The sequence below is a fragment of the Vigna unguiculata genome, chromosome 6 (assembly GCF_004118075.2).
Source record: "Vigna unguiculata cultivar IT97K-499-35 chromosome 6, ASM411807v1, whole genome shotgun sequence".
Taxonomy (NCBI): domain Eukaryota; kingdom Viridiplantae; phylum Streptophyta; class Magnoliopsida; order Fabales; family Fabaceae; genus Vigna; species Vigna unguiculata.
The window spans coordinates 17,430,715-17,447,023 of record NC_040284.1 but is presented as its reverse complement, the minus strand read 5'-3'; the positions used below and the strand labels follow the sequence as shown (position 1 = coordinate 17,447,023).

At 30.4% G+C, this 16,309-nt stretch overlaps 2 protein-coding genes across 2 annotated transcripts; both read right to left on the bottom strand.

Moving 5' to 3' along the window:
- Positions 1-210: 210 nt before the first annotated feature.
- On the bottom strand, positions 211-2,716 carry LOC114186670. The gene is made up of 4 exons (XM_028074647.1): positions 2,284-2,716; positions 2,077-2,175; positions 647-819; positions 211-540 (listed from the first exon to the last, which is right to left on the bottom strand). The coding sequence occupies exons 1-4, from the start codon at positions 2,684-2,686 to the stop codon at positions 346-348; spliced, it is 870 nt and encodes a 289-aa protein (XP_027930448.1). The 5' UTR covers positions 2,687-2,716; the 3' UTR covers positions 211-345.
- Positions 2,717-5,128: 2,412 nt separating this feature from the next.
- LOC114187079 lies at positions 5,129-15,287 on the bottom strand. Its single transcript, XM_028075206.1, has 18 exons — positions 15,030-15,287; positions 12,263-12,450; positions 11,520-11,624; positions 11,341-11,412; positions 11,007-11,154; positions 10,358-10,440; positions 9,893-9,948; positions 8,756-8,886; positions 8,583-8,673; positions 8,423-8,488; positions 7,697-7,919; positions 7,056-7,157; positions 6,722-6,807; positions 6,526-6,648; positions 6,281-6,350; positions 6,098-6,189; positions 5,870-5,974; positions 5,129-5,610 (listed from the first exon to the last, which is right to left on the bottom strand). Exons 1-18 carry the CDS (start codon positions 15,188-15,190, stop codon positions 5,497-5,499), a joined length of 2,016 nt encoding a protein of 671 aa, XP_027931007.1. The 5' UTR covers positions 15,191-15,287; the 3' UTR covers positions 5,129-5,496.
- Between the last annotated feature and the right edge of the window lie 1,022 nt (positions 15,288-16,309).

Below are 16,309 nucleotides of genomic sequence, written 5' to 3'. Positions count from 1 at the left end.
ATAAAATTGTGAGGGTTTGGCTTGAAAACTAATTATACAATATATTTAAATAACCTAATCCAAATATACAACCAAAATATGTTTACTATGTATCTATTCAAATTCTATTGAGAGGTAGAACCAATTGCATTAATTTCAATCAAATTTTGATTAGTAACCCTAAATATATGTTTCTATTATATATCTCAAAGACTAAAAAGGAATTGGTGCTATATGAAAATAAATACTCATATCTGATTTGTTACTATCATTCACTTCAAAATAAAATATTGAAGAGTTCAAAGCATAAAAATTGTTGTTTATCAGTATTTACAAGCTATGTACATGAAAACAACCTTAAAGACATCACACAGAAGGACTAGATCTCAGAGTCTTCTCAAGTTTCTCCGCTTTAATGTAATCCTTATCCGTAAGTGGTCCAGCAGGGAAAGGGGTGATTTCCACAATGATATGTGGAGTTGGAAGCTCATCAAAAAGAGCTCTCACATTGTTGCAACACACACTTTCTCCATGTGCACTCTCCCTTCGTATTTGGCAACCCTATTATGGTTGTTCATCACCAACATGTAAGTCAAGCATGTCTTACATCAAATTATGATAAAATAGAACATATCAAAAGAGGAGTTGATGAAAAATTAATTAAGACCTTGTGAGAAGTGGCATCAACAAAGTGGTCATCATCAGATAATAGAGATGCAATAGCTTTAAGAACTCGTCGCCCTTCTGACTTGGATGGAACTCTATAGTTTCTTCTAAGTGTACCCTTTGTGGTAGGATGCCATTTGCTAACCAATTTCCTTCCATTAGGAGCTTCCTTTGCTGATCATATACAAACACACATAACTAAAAACATGTACTTTGAACCAACATCATCCATCATCAATAATAAGCGGAGAGACAAAGATAAGGAAACACATTGGCTTGCAAAGTGAGGAGAATTACAGATTTAGAGAAATGGAGAATGAAAGCAAGGCAACTTGATTGATGAGCCTTGCTCAGATGTCAAGGTTCATGTTGATGCCTAACATGATTTTATTTGGGAAATAAGAAAACTAACAATACCACACAAGATATAATAGACTCAGTGGCAGGTGTTGGAATATTCTAATCCAGTAGTACTATTTATGTAGGTATTTATGCAGTTATTTAGGTTAAAGACTTGTATTACCCGTACAAGCCCAAAGCCACTAACAATGAGACCTATATCTCAAATGTTTTATACCCTCAAATGTTTTAACACCCTTCAAGCTTAAACATGTTAAAGTACCAGTCATATGAATATCTCCATCAACTTGGGACTTCTCCAAATGAATGAGGGTCATATGAATATCTCCATCAACTTGGGACTTCTCCAAATGAATGAGGATCAACAAATGGCCAAATCAAGCTCCCTTATGTCTCTTGCTTCCCCACCGGTGAATAAGGGAATAACAAAACATTGGAAACATCCTTAAACTCATCGCTTCTAGTGAGAACATGTCCCAAGCATACGAAATCGTTCTGAGTCCTCTACCTTTCTCCTCTTTGTCCCATTCCACTGGTCTGCAAAACACTGCATCAAGTATCATACAACCTAAAACCCACCAACATGGTGTGAAATGTTTGATGGATAGCCATAACTATTAAGCATGTGGTCAATGTCCGATCTTCAGATCTCTGTCTCTGAAAGCTCATTCGTTAAGTGATGTTAGTCTCTTGAATAGGTCTCAGTTAACCTTGAGATTAGTCTTTGACTGTTGAAAGAGAGATAAGATACCCTGAATTCGTCCAAAAAAATAGTATAAACCAAGTAATGACCTCCTACCAAGTCTCCAAAACACTCCCAATTATAATACCACTCAATAACCCAAATGGGGTCCTATACTACCTTCCAAAATATTCAAACCACAATCATTCCCATTAAACAATCATCACTAAATCAGAATAGCCTTCAACTCACTGATCAAATCACCCCATACGTTAACACACAGCACAATCAAACCAGCTTAAATCCATTAAAACATTCACACTTGAATGAGAAGCAATACCACTAAGGGATCAGGAGCAGCAAGTACATCAGACATGAATTGGACAAACCTGGTTTTCCTAGTATGGTTTGGGCCCATTTAGAGAAACCCAAGTCAGCAGCACCAGAAGGAACTCCAGATTCATCATTACTCTCCCCAATTTCCAAATCTGAAAGAAAGAAACAGACACCCAACACATAAAAATGAAGCCTTTTTCCAAATTAAGGGTGTAAAAAATGTAAGAAAATGTACTCAATTGATTAATTTGGTTTGGCACCTGAGACAAGTGGATTGGCTTGAGATCCAGCCAAGCCAGCTTTAAGAAGGGCATAGAAGATGCATATTCTTCCAACCCACAAAACTGGAGCCTCCACCAATGAAGCATTCACACGAACACTGACACTGTCACCACTCAATCTTCTTCTCCCAGACACTGAACTCCCATTGAGTTTGAGGGAAACACCACAACCAAAGAGGGATTTGGGGAGCCCAGAAAAAGGTAAAGGAAAGGGATTATTCAGATTACTGTGGAGAAGAGAGACGCAACTGAATCGCATAAGGGGTGCAGAAAAAGCCATTCTTTTTTCGCCTGAACAAATCGCAGTTCTTTCTGTGAGAGATGGAAATGATATTTTCTTTTTGATACTCGTTCCACTTCCTAAGCAGAAACGATGCCGCATGAACGCTCGTGGGGTCCAATCGAAGTTGTTTCGGATAAGATGAATTGATGTTGCAAGCAAATACAAAAAATACGTGTCTCCGAAGTACATATAAAACTTTCATTTTAAATGGATACATTTTATTTCGATCGAAAGTTTCACTTTATTATAAAAGAACTTTGCTTTGTGTATTGTTTTAATTAATTCTCTTTCAAAAAACATTATTAACATCGTTAACAGCGTGTCATGTTTGAGCTTTTGGTTTATTTCATTTTTTAATTTTCTTTTAAATTTTGTAAAAAATAATTTGTCACGTGTCAAATTCTTGGTGTGACACGTAGTATTGTCAGTGTCACGTGCTTGCCACGTGTAAGTGTCTTTGTCGAATATTTTTGTCTTATTTCAATTTAATCTCCACATATATCTATTTGTTTCAATTTAATATCTATATATGTTATTTTTGTTTCAATTTAGTCTTCATCCTATTTGTTTCAATTTAGTCCGAATATTTTTTTTCGAAATAGAGAAATATTATATCTCTTACAAGACAAAATTTATTATTTACAAAATTAAGTATTGATATTTATATTAAAGTTTAGTGGTAAAGTCATGAACAACAAAACATGAATTAACAATTAAAAAAAATGTAATATGTTATGAAGTCATTTTTAACAAAAGAAATATGAGTATTATTGAAATTATTATACTGATGTTTTGTTAATTATGACTTTTACTATTAAATTTTAATATAAATATGAGTAATTAATTTTATAAGTCATTTTTAATAACAAATATCACTATAACATTTATATAAATAATAAATTTGATCTTAAGGATGGACAATATTTCTTTATTTTTTAAAAACAATATTTGGACAAAATTTAAACAAATAGAGTAGACTCAATTGAAATATATATATATATATATATATATGAGAACTAAATTGAAACAAATAGACATATGTGGGAACTAAATTGAAATCAAAACATGACATTTGGCAAAGATACATGTGACGGTACCTTATCACATGACACTGACAATGTCATATGTCACACCAAGGATTTAGACGTGACAATTTTTTTTTAAAATTAACAAAAAAATTAAAAATTAAAAAAAAAATTCAGAGACTAACACGTGACGTAATTAATAGCTTTTTTTTTCTGAAAGAAACCTAATTGAAATATTTTTTCAAAAGTTATGACAAAATTGAAACTTGTTTAAAAGCAGGTACCAAACTCAAACTTCCAAACAAAAACGGGTATTATTCAACTAGTTAAAAGATGATTAGTTAATTAAGACATAGAATATATACACAACAACTTCAAAATTTGCATAGTACCACTTTTTTTTATGTTCATCGATCTTCGTAGTACTATTTGCTGCTGCATACCACAGTCTATATATCTATTTTTGTAACACCTAGATAATATATTTTATAAACAAATTATAAATAGGTATAAAATAGTTTTTTTTTCTTTTTAATATTTTAAGCACTCTCTAAAATTTTGGATTTTCCAATTAAATCACATATTGATCAAATTCTTTCTCTATTTGAGTTTATCATTTTTCTATAGATATTTTTTTTCTTATTCTCATTTTCTTAAATTTATACTCTATATGTCAGAATCAAATAAGAAAATAAGATATTTGAGTAGATGTGTTAATTTTATAAGTTTAAGTTTATAAACTTGTATTTAGAGATTTCCTTATTCTATTTCAGAAAGTGTGAGATTTGCTTTCATTGCAAGGTAAACTACCTTCATATTAGGAAATTAACTCATACAAGTGGGTTTGGTTGGTTTTAAATGCACTAGTAAATTTGATCATTTTAAAGTTATTAGTATTTTCATGAACATGGAAAACAAAGTTGTTAATAGTATTGTTCACTTTTGTTACAGTTAGATCTTTTACTTAATTGAAGTGTTGAGTAGTCAAAACTAGTTTGAGTTAGAATACTAATCAGTCGAAGTGAAAAATAGGTTTAATGTGTTGGTTAAAACATGAAAAAATTGATTGAATTTGATTTGTATATCATTGATAAAATTTAGTTTTTTCTTTTTCATATATTGTTTAATTATTGTACTGAGTTTTTTTTTTCATATATTGTATGTCATATATTGTTTAAATCTGTTGTCTTTGAAACTTTCTTTAGTCCATGCGAAATGTCGTCATTCAAGAAACAAGTGATTGTTTAATTGATAGAGAGTTAAAGTTTTGAGGGAGATTATGTAAGTTAGTGGTTTAATGCAAGAAGTCACATCTCTCAAGTGATAATGTAGTGTTTGACAAGAGAAAGTAATATCGATTATTTTTACTCTAGGACTATAGTTTGGATCCAAACATTCAAACCAAAAAATAATCAAGTCATGTTATAATGTATTACTGGATATTTCATATTGAATAAATAACTCTAATTTTTTCATATATATATATATATATTAGCATTACCTAAACACAACAAAGTTTAATATTATAAGGTGGTAAGGTTTATCATTACCCACTTTATCCATTCAAGACAGATATTGTAGAAAACAAACATATACAGCATCCTCAACACACTTTCAAAACATAAATTCATAAATAGAAAACAAGATACACTGCTAAATTGAACTCCAACATAAAATGTAGTAGAAACTCAGCACACTCTTCTTTCCAATGAGCATTAATATAGACTCTCTATAGAAGAAGCTCATTGGTGCAAGAATTTTCATCCAAGTTCCTCAGTTACTGCAGAGCACAATTTGGATTTGAGAAGAAACATCGCTTAGGACTTTCTTTTACATAGTTGCAGAGAAATTCAACATCAGTACCTTAAAAAAAGGTATTATCAATCAATCAAAGTTGTCAATTTTGACAGGAGTAATATCATCAGCAACATCAAAGTGCCCAATCAATCGTGCGAAGAAGACCATTTCTTGTTCAATTGTATTCTTAATGTTCTCAGCCTGCAAGTAACATCACATTACTGTATATAGTCAATGTTTCATTCTAAAAGATAACTAAATTAAAACGAGTCCAAATTCTCTAATAGTTTTTTTTTGCTGTCTTCTGCTGAACATTAAAAATACACTATATTATTACTTTAAAAATCTTTTTAAGATATTTTAAAATTTTAAAATCAATGACCATTAATGTATTTTGAAGACACAACAAAAAAACGGTATAAAAAACTCAGTAGAAAATCCAAATTCAATCAGAACACACCTTTCGGAAACCGTGTTGTTCTCCTTCATACTCAACAAGAGCAACTGGCACACCTTTCTCCTTCACTGCCTGGTATATTTTTTCAGCTTGATCCGGTGGCACAACCTGCAGAGTGCATAATAGATTGATCAACTTGGTTTTTGTAAAGGTGGCAATTTCCAATTTACATTCATGATCCTTCAAATGTTAGATATGGTAAGGGGAAATAATGATAACATTGTTACTAACCTTGTCCTCCAAGCCTTGAAATATTATAATGGGACAAGAAAAATCATCAACATGATTGATAGGGGATCTTTCATACATATCCTTATCATCTCCTGCAACCAGTTGAAATAAACTCAGCACCAAATGAAACAAATAATAAACCAACAAAATTAGAGGTACCTTAAATGGTCATTGTTGACTTACCAACTAGATTTTCAACATAATGGGATTCAAACTTATGTGTTTCTGCTCTCAACAAGTTCAAGTCAGCTATCTGTTCAATACACCCCCCCATTGCCAAATCAATTCCATAGTTAGGGATTTAAATGAATGGAATTGAAATATTCAATATCAACTTGTTCAAGTTTATTTGTTTGGTTAAATTAATAACACAAGGAATTGCTCGTGGGGAAGAAATGGGAAAAAGAAGTGTCAGAAGATGCACTCACTCCATACAAAGAAGCACCAGCCTGAAAAGTATTTCTGAAAGCAAGAACTGCCAAAGTGGTATACCCACCAGCAGAGCCACCCATTATACAAAGCCTCTCCTTATCCACCTTTCCACTCTCCACCTAGATGGTACAATTTATCATATACCCCTTTGCTTTAACAGATTCACCAACCAAAAAAGTAGGTAGCAATTACCAAATATGTAGCACAACTACAACAGTCATTAACATCAACTATTCCCCACTGTCTCAAAAGTCGTTCTCTGTATGCCCTGCCATAACCTTCCAAACGTATGAAAGACAGAAAAACTAAGTTTCATCTTCTAAACAAGTCAAAGTACTAAAACAGGCTACAAGTTTATACAAAAATGAATATTTTCCGGGGACTCAAATAAATCAAGGACCAAAACCAGAAAACAAATTTTATAGGGACTAAAACTAAAAGAGAAAAGGATGAAAAAAAAAATCCAGCACTTCCACTGTGAGAGATGGAGTTATAAGATTGGTAGTAGACAAGATGAGAAACAAACCAGTGCTTCCACCATAATTAACATCAACAACTGCCCAACCTCGGCTAGTCCAATACTGAACGCTCAAATTTAAAATTCCACGAGTTTCTTGAGTTGGGCCACCTGAAATATTCAAATTAAGTAATGTACATATAGGAGTTTCTGGTGGATGAAAGCCATTAGAGTGACAAAACTCACACACGACAACTTTGACAGAAATAATTAAGTGCAATGAAGCAGTGACCAGGTAAAACTGAATTCAATGAAGAAATTTTAGACAAAGTTGTTTTCAAACAACTGAATTAAATTAAGAATATGATGTCATAACTGTTAAAATGAGAAACTTAAAACATACTAATGCAGAGATGGACAAAATCATGAGTACTGTACTGTCGACAGATAGAATTGAACCAAAGATAATGTAATTAAAATAACTATTGTCACTGTCATTAAAATGCTCTCACGACCTAAGCAGCATTAGCATACACTTATAATTTTTAAAGGTAGTTCATACTCGATTACCAAGTAGATCACTAGAAATTAAGCTACATATACATGTTGGATGCAAAGGGAAGATCCCATTTTCAGCATCTAATTGATCAAACAAACAAATAAGAATATGAAATAGAAAGTGATAATCCCAGATTCAGGACCAGAATTACCGTGGCTCTTCAATAATAGTGGAGGCTTTTCTTCTTCACTAGCTTGGAAATCAGGATTAGATGGTGGATAAAAGTATGCATAAGCATTTTGACCAGGAACGTCAGTTGGGAATTCAATTAACTCTGGCTTACTGATGTATGAACTATACTTCAGACTATCTGGTGATGAGGACCAGATAATATTGAAATCCACTGCTTTTGATTTATCATCATCAAAAGTCACCTGGAAAGCAAGAGAGTTGTTATGGTGTGAATTGAAATAACAAAGAAATGGAATGATGGCTGAAACTCTAATTTGCAGTTGCTGTTGTGGTTAGGGAAATTGCAGTTGCGGTCATTGTGACGGCTGCATTTTGGAGTGATGTGAAATTATTATATGATGGCAGTTATTCTGATTATTATTATTAGTATGTCTTTTATTTATAAGACTGTACAAATTTTAAGATTTTTCATCGTTTTCCACTATGAAATACCTCTCAACACTCCTATAACAACCCATAACACAGCACCTCATCAATCATAGACACTTGAAATAGAAGATTGAAGTTTGAATCTCCTTTTTTTGACAAAAAAAAAAAAAAAACCAAGAATGGAGTTAAAGTTCTGTTGTGACCCTGTTGCAGCTATGTTGCAGATGCGTTGTGGCAATTCACATGATATAAAATCACACCACAATTTAGGTGTTGCAGTTGTCAATTTAAAACCCTTGGTGGAACAATAAAGTACCTTGGCCACTGATGATGGAAGAACCTCTGATGCTCCCTCCACGTACAAGCAATTATCACCAGACGTCTAACAAAATGATTCAATTCAACAACTAAGAATGCATTTCAAATATTTATTTAAAGCCACAAGAGAAAAACAATGAATCAATTTTGAAAGTTACTATGTTATTTATGTCTGTGCAAGGGAAATCAATCACAGTTAGCTCTGAGCCCTCTACATCAACAATACCCAGATATGACTTTCCATGCTGCCTACAAAATGCAAAACTTTGAATTAAATTACCAATTTGAACACACACGCACACAAATTTGTAAGTAGTAGATTTAGAAATACCTGTAACTACAAGCAATTAACTTTTTAGAACTTTGAACAAATTCATAAGAATTCACACCAAAAGTCCACAGCGGCCTTGTAAACTCAGCTTCCAAAGAATAAACTGACACGACCTTATTCTCAGACTCAATCTGCGGTCAATTATTATAGAAGTTAGAAAAGGAAAAGTAGAAATACAAGTAATTAATTAACTTTTAGTGGCTACAGCATGTCCAACCAGAAAAAGCAGACAAGCATGCTTGCAACTGAATTATTTGTCACAATCATCCTTTGCACAGGGAAATCCAAGCCAAACAGAGAGGGATAAGTGATCATAGGAAGAGCAAAATATCCACAGAAAGCATTTGTATAACTAATTTAACCTGAACCTCACTGCGTGGATCAAATCCCAACAGAAAGCATTTGTATAACCAGAAGAATGCTTAATACATTCCCTAATCAAATTTACCGAAGAGTTTAAACACTCTTATAGAACTTTACTTCAAGAACATTTAAATGTGTTAAATACTCTACCAAGATTTTAATTCTGGAATGTATAAAATGTTTCTTTCGGAAATTTTGTATATCAAAGATCATTTCCATTGTTAGATAGAAGTAATTGGAACAACAATTAGAAAATAAAGGATGGTGCAGTTAGCAGCAAAAGTGGCAGGAAAAGCAATTTCCTTTATGTAAATTTAGCAAATCAGAAAGATATTAAACATAGTTGTTCTAAAGAAACAATTCATATCAAATTCATAGGTTAGCTTTTGTAGTAGAAAATTTTTCAACACTTAATTTGGAAAATTAAAAGTTGACTCCATTGCAAAATGCACACACATAGACATCAAAATAAAAAACGTCATAGAAATTCTATTTTTTCAAAACCAGCAAATTTATATTTTATCAGCGGGAAATACAACTAGTCAACTACGAATCCTTCATCGAAATTTGTTGATGTTCAGTAAATTTCACAAATAGAGTAATGACTAAAATATCAATCTGTACCTACCAAGCATCCAAATCTATATATAAACAACATAATTTCAAAATTATTCAGTGCATTAAAGAGTATTTATTAATTAGAAAATCAGAAGTTCTTGGAAACTACCACAGAGAATTAATAGCTTGGAGAAATGATAGGTGAATGAAAATTACCCATTTGTGGAGATTCCAAAAACCATTTTCCCTATCTGTGATGAAAAACAACTCCCCTGCATAGTCATGCAAAATATAATAACCAGAATGCACAGAAAGATAAAAATATATGTCCGTATTGGAGTTAGTAGTAAGTTTAAAATCACGTCCATCAATGTGAATACAAACCAACGTGAGTAAAAACCATGAAAAGTAAAAACATAAAGTTTTAAACTATGGAACATTAAGAGGTCACAAATTGACATAGATCAAGGATCCTGAGCCTATCTCTGGAGTTATCATGATTTAATGATCTTAAGAAAACATTTACTCAACGAAATCTATCATGACTTGAGTATCTAAAGGAAACATCTACCAAACAAAAGCTAAATGATTGATGTTAATGTTACTATGTCAACTTTCGGTTGAATAAAACTACCAAGTATTGTTTGGGGTATGGAGTTACAAAAAGGCTAATTTATGTACCCTCAGAGGACCACTTGGGCTCTGTTGGAGATTCCACAAGTGAAGGATCATTCCCAGCAACACAAACACGTTTGTAGATCTCACTGCAGGAAACCATGAGATGATCAAGCTTTAAGTTGAAACATGAACTATGTATATACTAAAAACCATGTAATCCAATTATCATCTAGAACTTGAAAATGAGATCCAGGATACAAAGCAGGAAACAAAATAGAGGGTTAAGAGGAAAAACTTTTAGAGGGAAAAAAAAATCTGTGCATGACCCTGTATATAAATAGTGCATGGAGACAAGAGGGTAGATAAGTTGTGTTAATAGTTGACATTTGAAATGTGGATACAAACCAAGTGATCCTTGCATCCTTTTCTTAATTATGAAAAGGGCAACACCATATAGTGTTACATAATCGACAAAATATTAGAACTGAGGAAAAGAAAGAATATATCGCCAAAAGCACCAGCACTGCATACTCATATTTAAGCTCAGCATATCATAGATAGACTTGTAGGAAATTTGAAAACCAAAACACAAATAAGAAGTGAAAACGATTCTTCCTTGCCACAATTGGGAGATATACATGGCTACATGTTAAGCAAACTATCTTAATTCTTATAAGTTACTTGTACCATAATAACAGAGAGTTCTGCTCACCCATTTTCAGAAATATAGCCAACCCAAAGTTCTGTTTTATCCCATGGCATGTTGGGGTGATTCCACTGAATCCATGCTATTCTTTCACTTTTAGAGTCTAGACGTGGGTAAGCATAGAAGTCACTCCCACCAACTAGCACAACTGGTTCTGAATGTCACACAACCGAGTCAGACATCATATCAAACAATTGATGCACAGTGGAAGCAACCCTCAACCAACTGAAAATAACACAAACTTTCGAAAACCTTGGACGAGCAACAATGAAATACTCATCAGCGATATTCATTCAACCTCTCCACTAGTTAAACACACTAATAAGATGGAAAATTTTACCCTGAACATCTTTGCTGCCAAGTGCTATGGATACAATAGTTGTAGGTGGATTTAGACTGCTTTCACGACGATCTAGCAACATGATTAAGCATTTATGATCATATAAATGAATGATTTAACAACACTGTGGGAACAAGCTAACCTGAGCCTTGAAGATAAACTTATAGTGGATTTCTTACCTTCCCTAACACAAAGAAAACGGTTAAATCGTACATCCAATATTCCATCGGCATAGCTGACTACAGGTCCACCATAATCCGGAGTGACAGGTACAGGAGGATCATCTACAAGGCAATGAACCATAAAATTCAAACAATGAAATACAAAAAATGCTTCACATACACCTTTTGATAGTAACATAATACAAATTCAATATTCCTAGATTAATCAAATGAGATGTAACCTAAGTTAAATTTACAATGGAGAAAATTTTTTAACTCATGACTCTGAAATCATATTAATAGATAAATTTTAAGTCTAACCGAAACTTATAAAATCAGCTTGAGCTTGAAAAATAAAGTTTGCATTTAGTTATATACAATCAGCTTGAGCTTGAAAAATAAAGTTTGCATTTAGTTATATACTTACTTTGTAAATTAGTCTTATATTTAGGCGATGTGACAACCGTTGTTAACTGAATTACTGATTAAAGAATTAAAATAAGAAAGCTTCGTTGAAATTCATACTAGAGTGTATTAAAAAATCAGAGGAAAACACATTTTTACACATCTCAATATAAAACTTCCCACTTTCAAAACATTTGTCTTTGTTTATAGAGAAAACAAAACAAGATGCAACTAACATAGATTGAACTACACATCAGATGAAAGGGGCACCAACAAACATGTCATTTCATGTCAAAGTGCAATAAAATTGGAAAATATGGCATTGGATGATGAAAATTTACGCTTGCAATACTGACCCAGAGAAGTGATGGACTGCGTGTACAACCTCTGATCATTGTAATTTGCAAAGAAGACAACATCCCCTGAAACAGTAAAAGCAGCACCTCCATATTCCTGAGCCAATGTTCTCACTCCAAACTCCTTAGGAGTAATATCCACAGCCTCACCTCCTGTTTTTTCTGGCTCAAGAACAAGAACTCCACGCCTGAACCAAGAAAGAGTGCCAAACCAAAAGGCTGAACATGCAAACTCAAAAAATAAAAGCATTTATATGAAAGAGTGAATGTTTAGGATTTATTATATAAAAATATAACAATTATTTAATATTTTATTAGGTGATCAGAAATATTTAGGTGTTGTACTTTAAAAATTTATTTCAGAAAATATAGATAAAACTATTTTGCACCCCCATTAAAATTGTTTGGATGAAAGAGAATACACAATTAAGGTTCGGAGATGTTTTTAGATATAAGTTTCAAAACTTTTAAATATTAAAATTAGTTTTTAATTTGTTTAAATAGTTTAGGATGTTTTTAGTTCTACTTTTATTTTGAATTTTTAGTCTAAAAATAAATTAATTTAAAAATATCTATCATATAAAAATGAGGTTAAAGAAGTATATATTTATATGATGACAGTGATGGTAATTACACTGACATTGTTAGTTGGTTCGGGTGGTAATAATCTTGACAATTACAAAAATTCAACAGTAATTACCAAAATAAGGAGCGTGTGACATTAATAATAATGGTAATAGTTGAAATAAATAGTGCTAGTGAAAATAGTAATAAAAACAATTATTAGTAAAATTATATATTTATGTAGGGAAAGATGAATTCTATTTCATAACTTAAATATGAAATACCAAACTAATTGATGAAATCAGACTTTTAAAAAGATAAATAAAGTCAAGTCTCAAAAATAAGTCAAAAACAAATAACATGCTTTTTAATAAAATAAGTTAGTTTTGGGGCTATTTATAAAATAGTGTTGATCGACTTTTTCTTTTACATAAAAGTTAAATTACATGACTCGATAATTATAAAAAAAATAAAGATTAAATTAATAATAATAAAATTTTAATATATATATATATATATATATATATAATTTTTTAAACTTTAATATATATGTTTAATAGTGATAAAAAAAAATTAAAATGATTACATTAAATTATTATATTATAAAAAATAAAACTTGTTTATACAATTATAGTAATAAATTTGTAAAATAATAAATTAGAAAATAAAAATAATTTTATAAAAAATATCAAAATAGTATTCTACATGATAAAAATAAATAATAAATAAAAAAATTAAGAAAAATATTAAATGTGTGTTTTAGAAACAATTTGAGAGATCATCAAAAGACATCACACAAAGAAGGATAAATGTATAATTAAGGATATGACAAAATGAAAAATACTTTAGATACCTAAGAAAACTTTTCAAATATCAACTTAATTGATGATTGATAGATTACGAAAATTGTTTTAGAGAAATAAAATATTTCTTTAAATGAAACAAAAATTAATAATAATAGACTAAAGAAGATAATTTTTTTATATGACCTAGTAAATGAAAGTTTTATGCTATTGAATACTTAAATTGATATTGTTAAAAAAGTGTTGAAATATTCAAATGTTAGACATAAAAAATATTTAATTGACATACATCGTTTGAACATAATTGCATAAAAGTTGTGATAAGACGAGAAATATATTGGAGAAGTGAATGGATTTTATAATAAACTAAACAATAAGAAAAAAATAAAAAAATAGAAAGTGTGTAGTATATATATAATTTTACAATAAATAAAAATATTATAAAAAAGTATAAATATTTAAATGTGAGACATAAAAATATTTAATTGACATACATCATTTGAACATAATTATATAAATGTTTAGATGAGACAAGAAATATACTGGAGAAGTGAATAAATTTCATAATAAATTAAACAATAAAAAGAAATAAGAAATATAGAGTGTTTAGTATATATACATATATAAAATTACTTAGCAGACGATGAGTATTCTTAGTTTAAGGAGAGGATGAGATATGACGGAAATAAGTATTATAACGGAGTATGAAGACGAAAACAGAACAGATATATAGGTTCCTATCCCATCTTCGTAACATGTTGAAAAAGTTTTATATTTTTCATTTTTATACTCATACTTAATTAATGTCAAAATTGTTCATCAAAACATATACTAGTTAAGATAATACCAATCAAATATATTTATTCATCATCTCTACTTAAAATATTATTTATAAAATTCAAGAGATAGTCAAAGTTAAGTTTGAAATAACTTTTGAGAGAAAAATTAATAATACACCATCAAACCCGCTGTTTTAAACTCGTCCTTCAATATTCACTGAATTTTACTCAAATTTACATATTTTATATTAGTACCATTTTTTCGATTTTGTAACAAAATTAACCTATGATAAAGCATATATTATAAATATACGTGTTACTCTTTTAAGTTTGTAGTCATCAATAAATAAATAAAAAAATATATATATATATATATGAATCATATTTAATAAAAAAATACAGACAAGAAAAACGCGTATATCGAGAGCAATCAAAATGTAAAAAAGAAAGATAGACAAATGTAGAACATTTAAGCTTCTTCATGCGTTGCGAACCATGTTGCTTTGACTTTTTTGTAATTCTAATTAACTTCTCCAAAAGTGCTTTTCACTCTCTTTTTCTCTTTTATACCGAAAAATAAATAAATACATAAATAACAGAGAACTGAAAGACCTTACTTACCCTGATTCTAATGGACGGAATTCTAGCCAGATGAGGCGGCCATGGCCATCCACGGCGGTGCCGCCGAGGTCCTTGGTGGCGCCGGAGACAGCATCGCCTGTGATGGGGGACTTCCAAGAGCCATATGGAGCAGTGGTGAAGCTGGCTGTGGAGAACGCCATTTCCCGTATGTTGTCTCAGTGAAACAATTAAAATTAAGTGATTTTGAGTTTGAAGGAACACAACACAAACGTGCTTATTTTAATGGTTGGATGGAATATGTGACTATCAAAAAGCGAGTGCTCTAACCTTAAAAATAAAAATAGAAATAATTCTCATCGTACAAAAATAAACCATATTCATATTCCTAGTGAAAGACATTCACATTTTTTTAATATTTATATCGTATAAGTTAATAATATATATAAATTATTTAAGTTAATATATAAAGAAAATAATAAAAAATATATGAATATTTACAGTTTAAAATAACGATCTTTTCTATAAAAAAATAGTTAACAACTATATTTTTTAAGAAAATTTAATAATTATATTATAAAGAATAAAATAAATTTAAAATTATATATACATAAAAATAAATATTTCTTTTATATATAGATGTAAATTATGAGTAAAATTAACATAAAACGAAGAAATTGATGGTAAGAAAATTAAAAAAATATATATTTATTTTAGGTCCTGTACTTTAACTGTTAATAAAATATTCTTTATTATTTTTTAAGTGAAACTATAACCTAATTAGAAGTCGATTATTATTAACACGTAAATATTAATAATTTTAATTTATATATAATATAATCTATAATCAACCATCAATGAGACATTCTCAATTTCATCTTTTTTTAAGTACATGAATATATATATACTGTGGTATAAAATTAAAATAGTTATTAAAATGATAGAAAAGTTTATTAAACCTGAAACTTAATAATGCAAATTTATCTGATTTTTATATATTTTCAAAATTAAAATCTTGATTTATGAATAAACGATGAAATTAATTCCAATAAATAAACAACCGTGTTAAAAGAAATAAAAAAGAAAACCCTTAATAATGAGAGCAATAGATGAGAAATGTGATTTTGAACGATGAATATCGTGAAGGTATCGTCATTTTCAATATTCAGAACTGAAAGATACTTGATAATATTGGGACCATGGGTGCTACAAATTTTGTAAATTACACTACAATTTTGTAACACGTGTAAAGCATGCCCTTCAATACTTTCTTTGGCTAATATTTTGCATTATCATATTGTCCTCTTCTCCATTTTCTCTCC

Excerpts from the sequence above, each read along its gene's own strand:
- LOC114186670 (XM_028074647.1), bottom strand. The coding sequence starts at position 2,686 with ATGCGGCATCGTTTCTGCTTAGGAAGTGGAACGAGTATCAAAAAGAAA. Across the intron at positions 2,176-2,283 it reads AGCCAATCCACTTGTCTCAG|ATTTGGAAATTGGGGAGAGT; the intron begins GTGCCAAACCAA and ends TCTTTCTTTCAG. Across the intron at positions 820-2,076 it reads AACCATACTAGGAAAACCAG|CAAAGGAAGCTCCTAATGGA; the intron begins GTTTGTCCAATT and ends GTATATGATCAG.
- LOC114187079 (XM_028075206.1), bottom strand. The coding sequence starts at position 15,190 with ATGGCGTTCTCCACAGCCAGCTTCACCACTGCTCCATATGGCTCTTGG. Across the intron at positions 11,413-11,519 it reads TTTTCTTTGTGTTAGGGAAG|ATCGTCGTGAAAGCAGTCTA; the intron begins GTAAGAAATCCA and ends TCATGTTGCTAG. Across the intron at positions 7,920-8,422 it reads TTCCATCATCAGTGGCCAAG|GTGACTTTTGATGATGATAA; the intron begins GTACTTTATTGT and ends CTTGCTTTCCAG.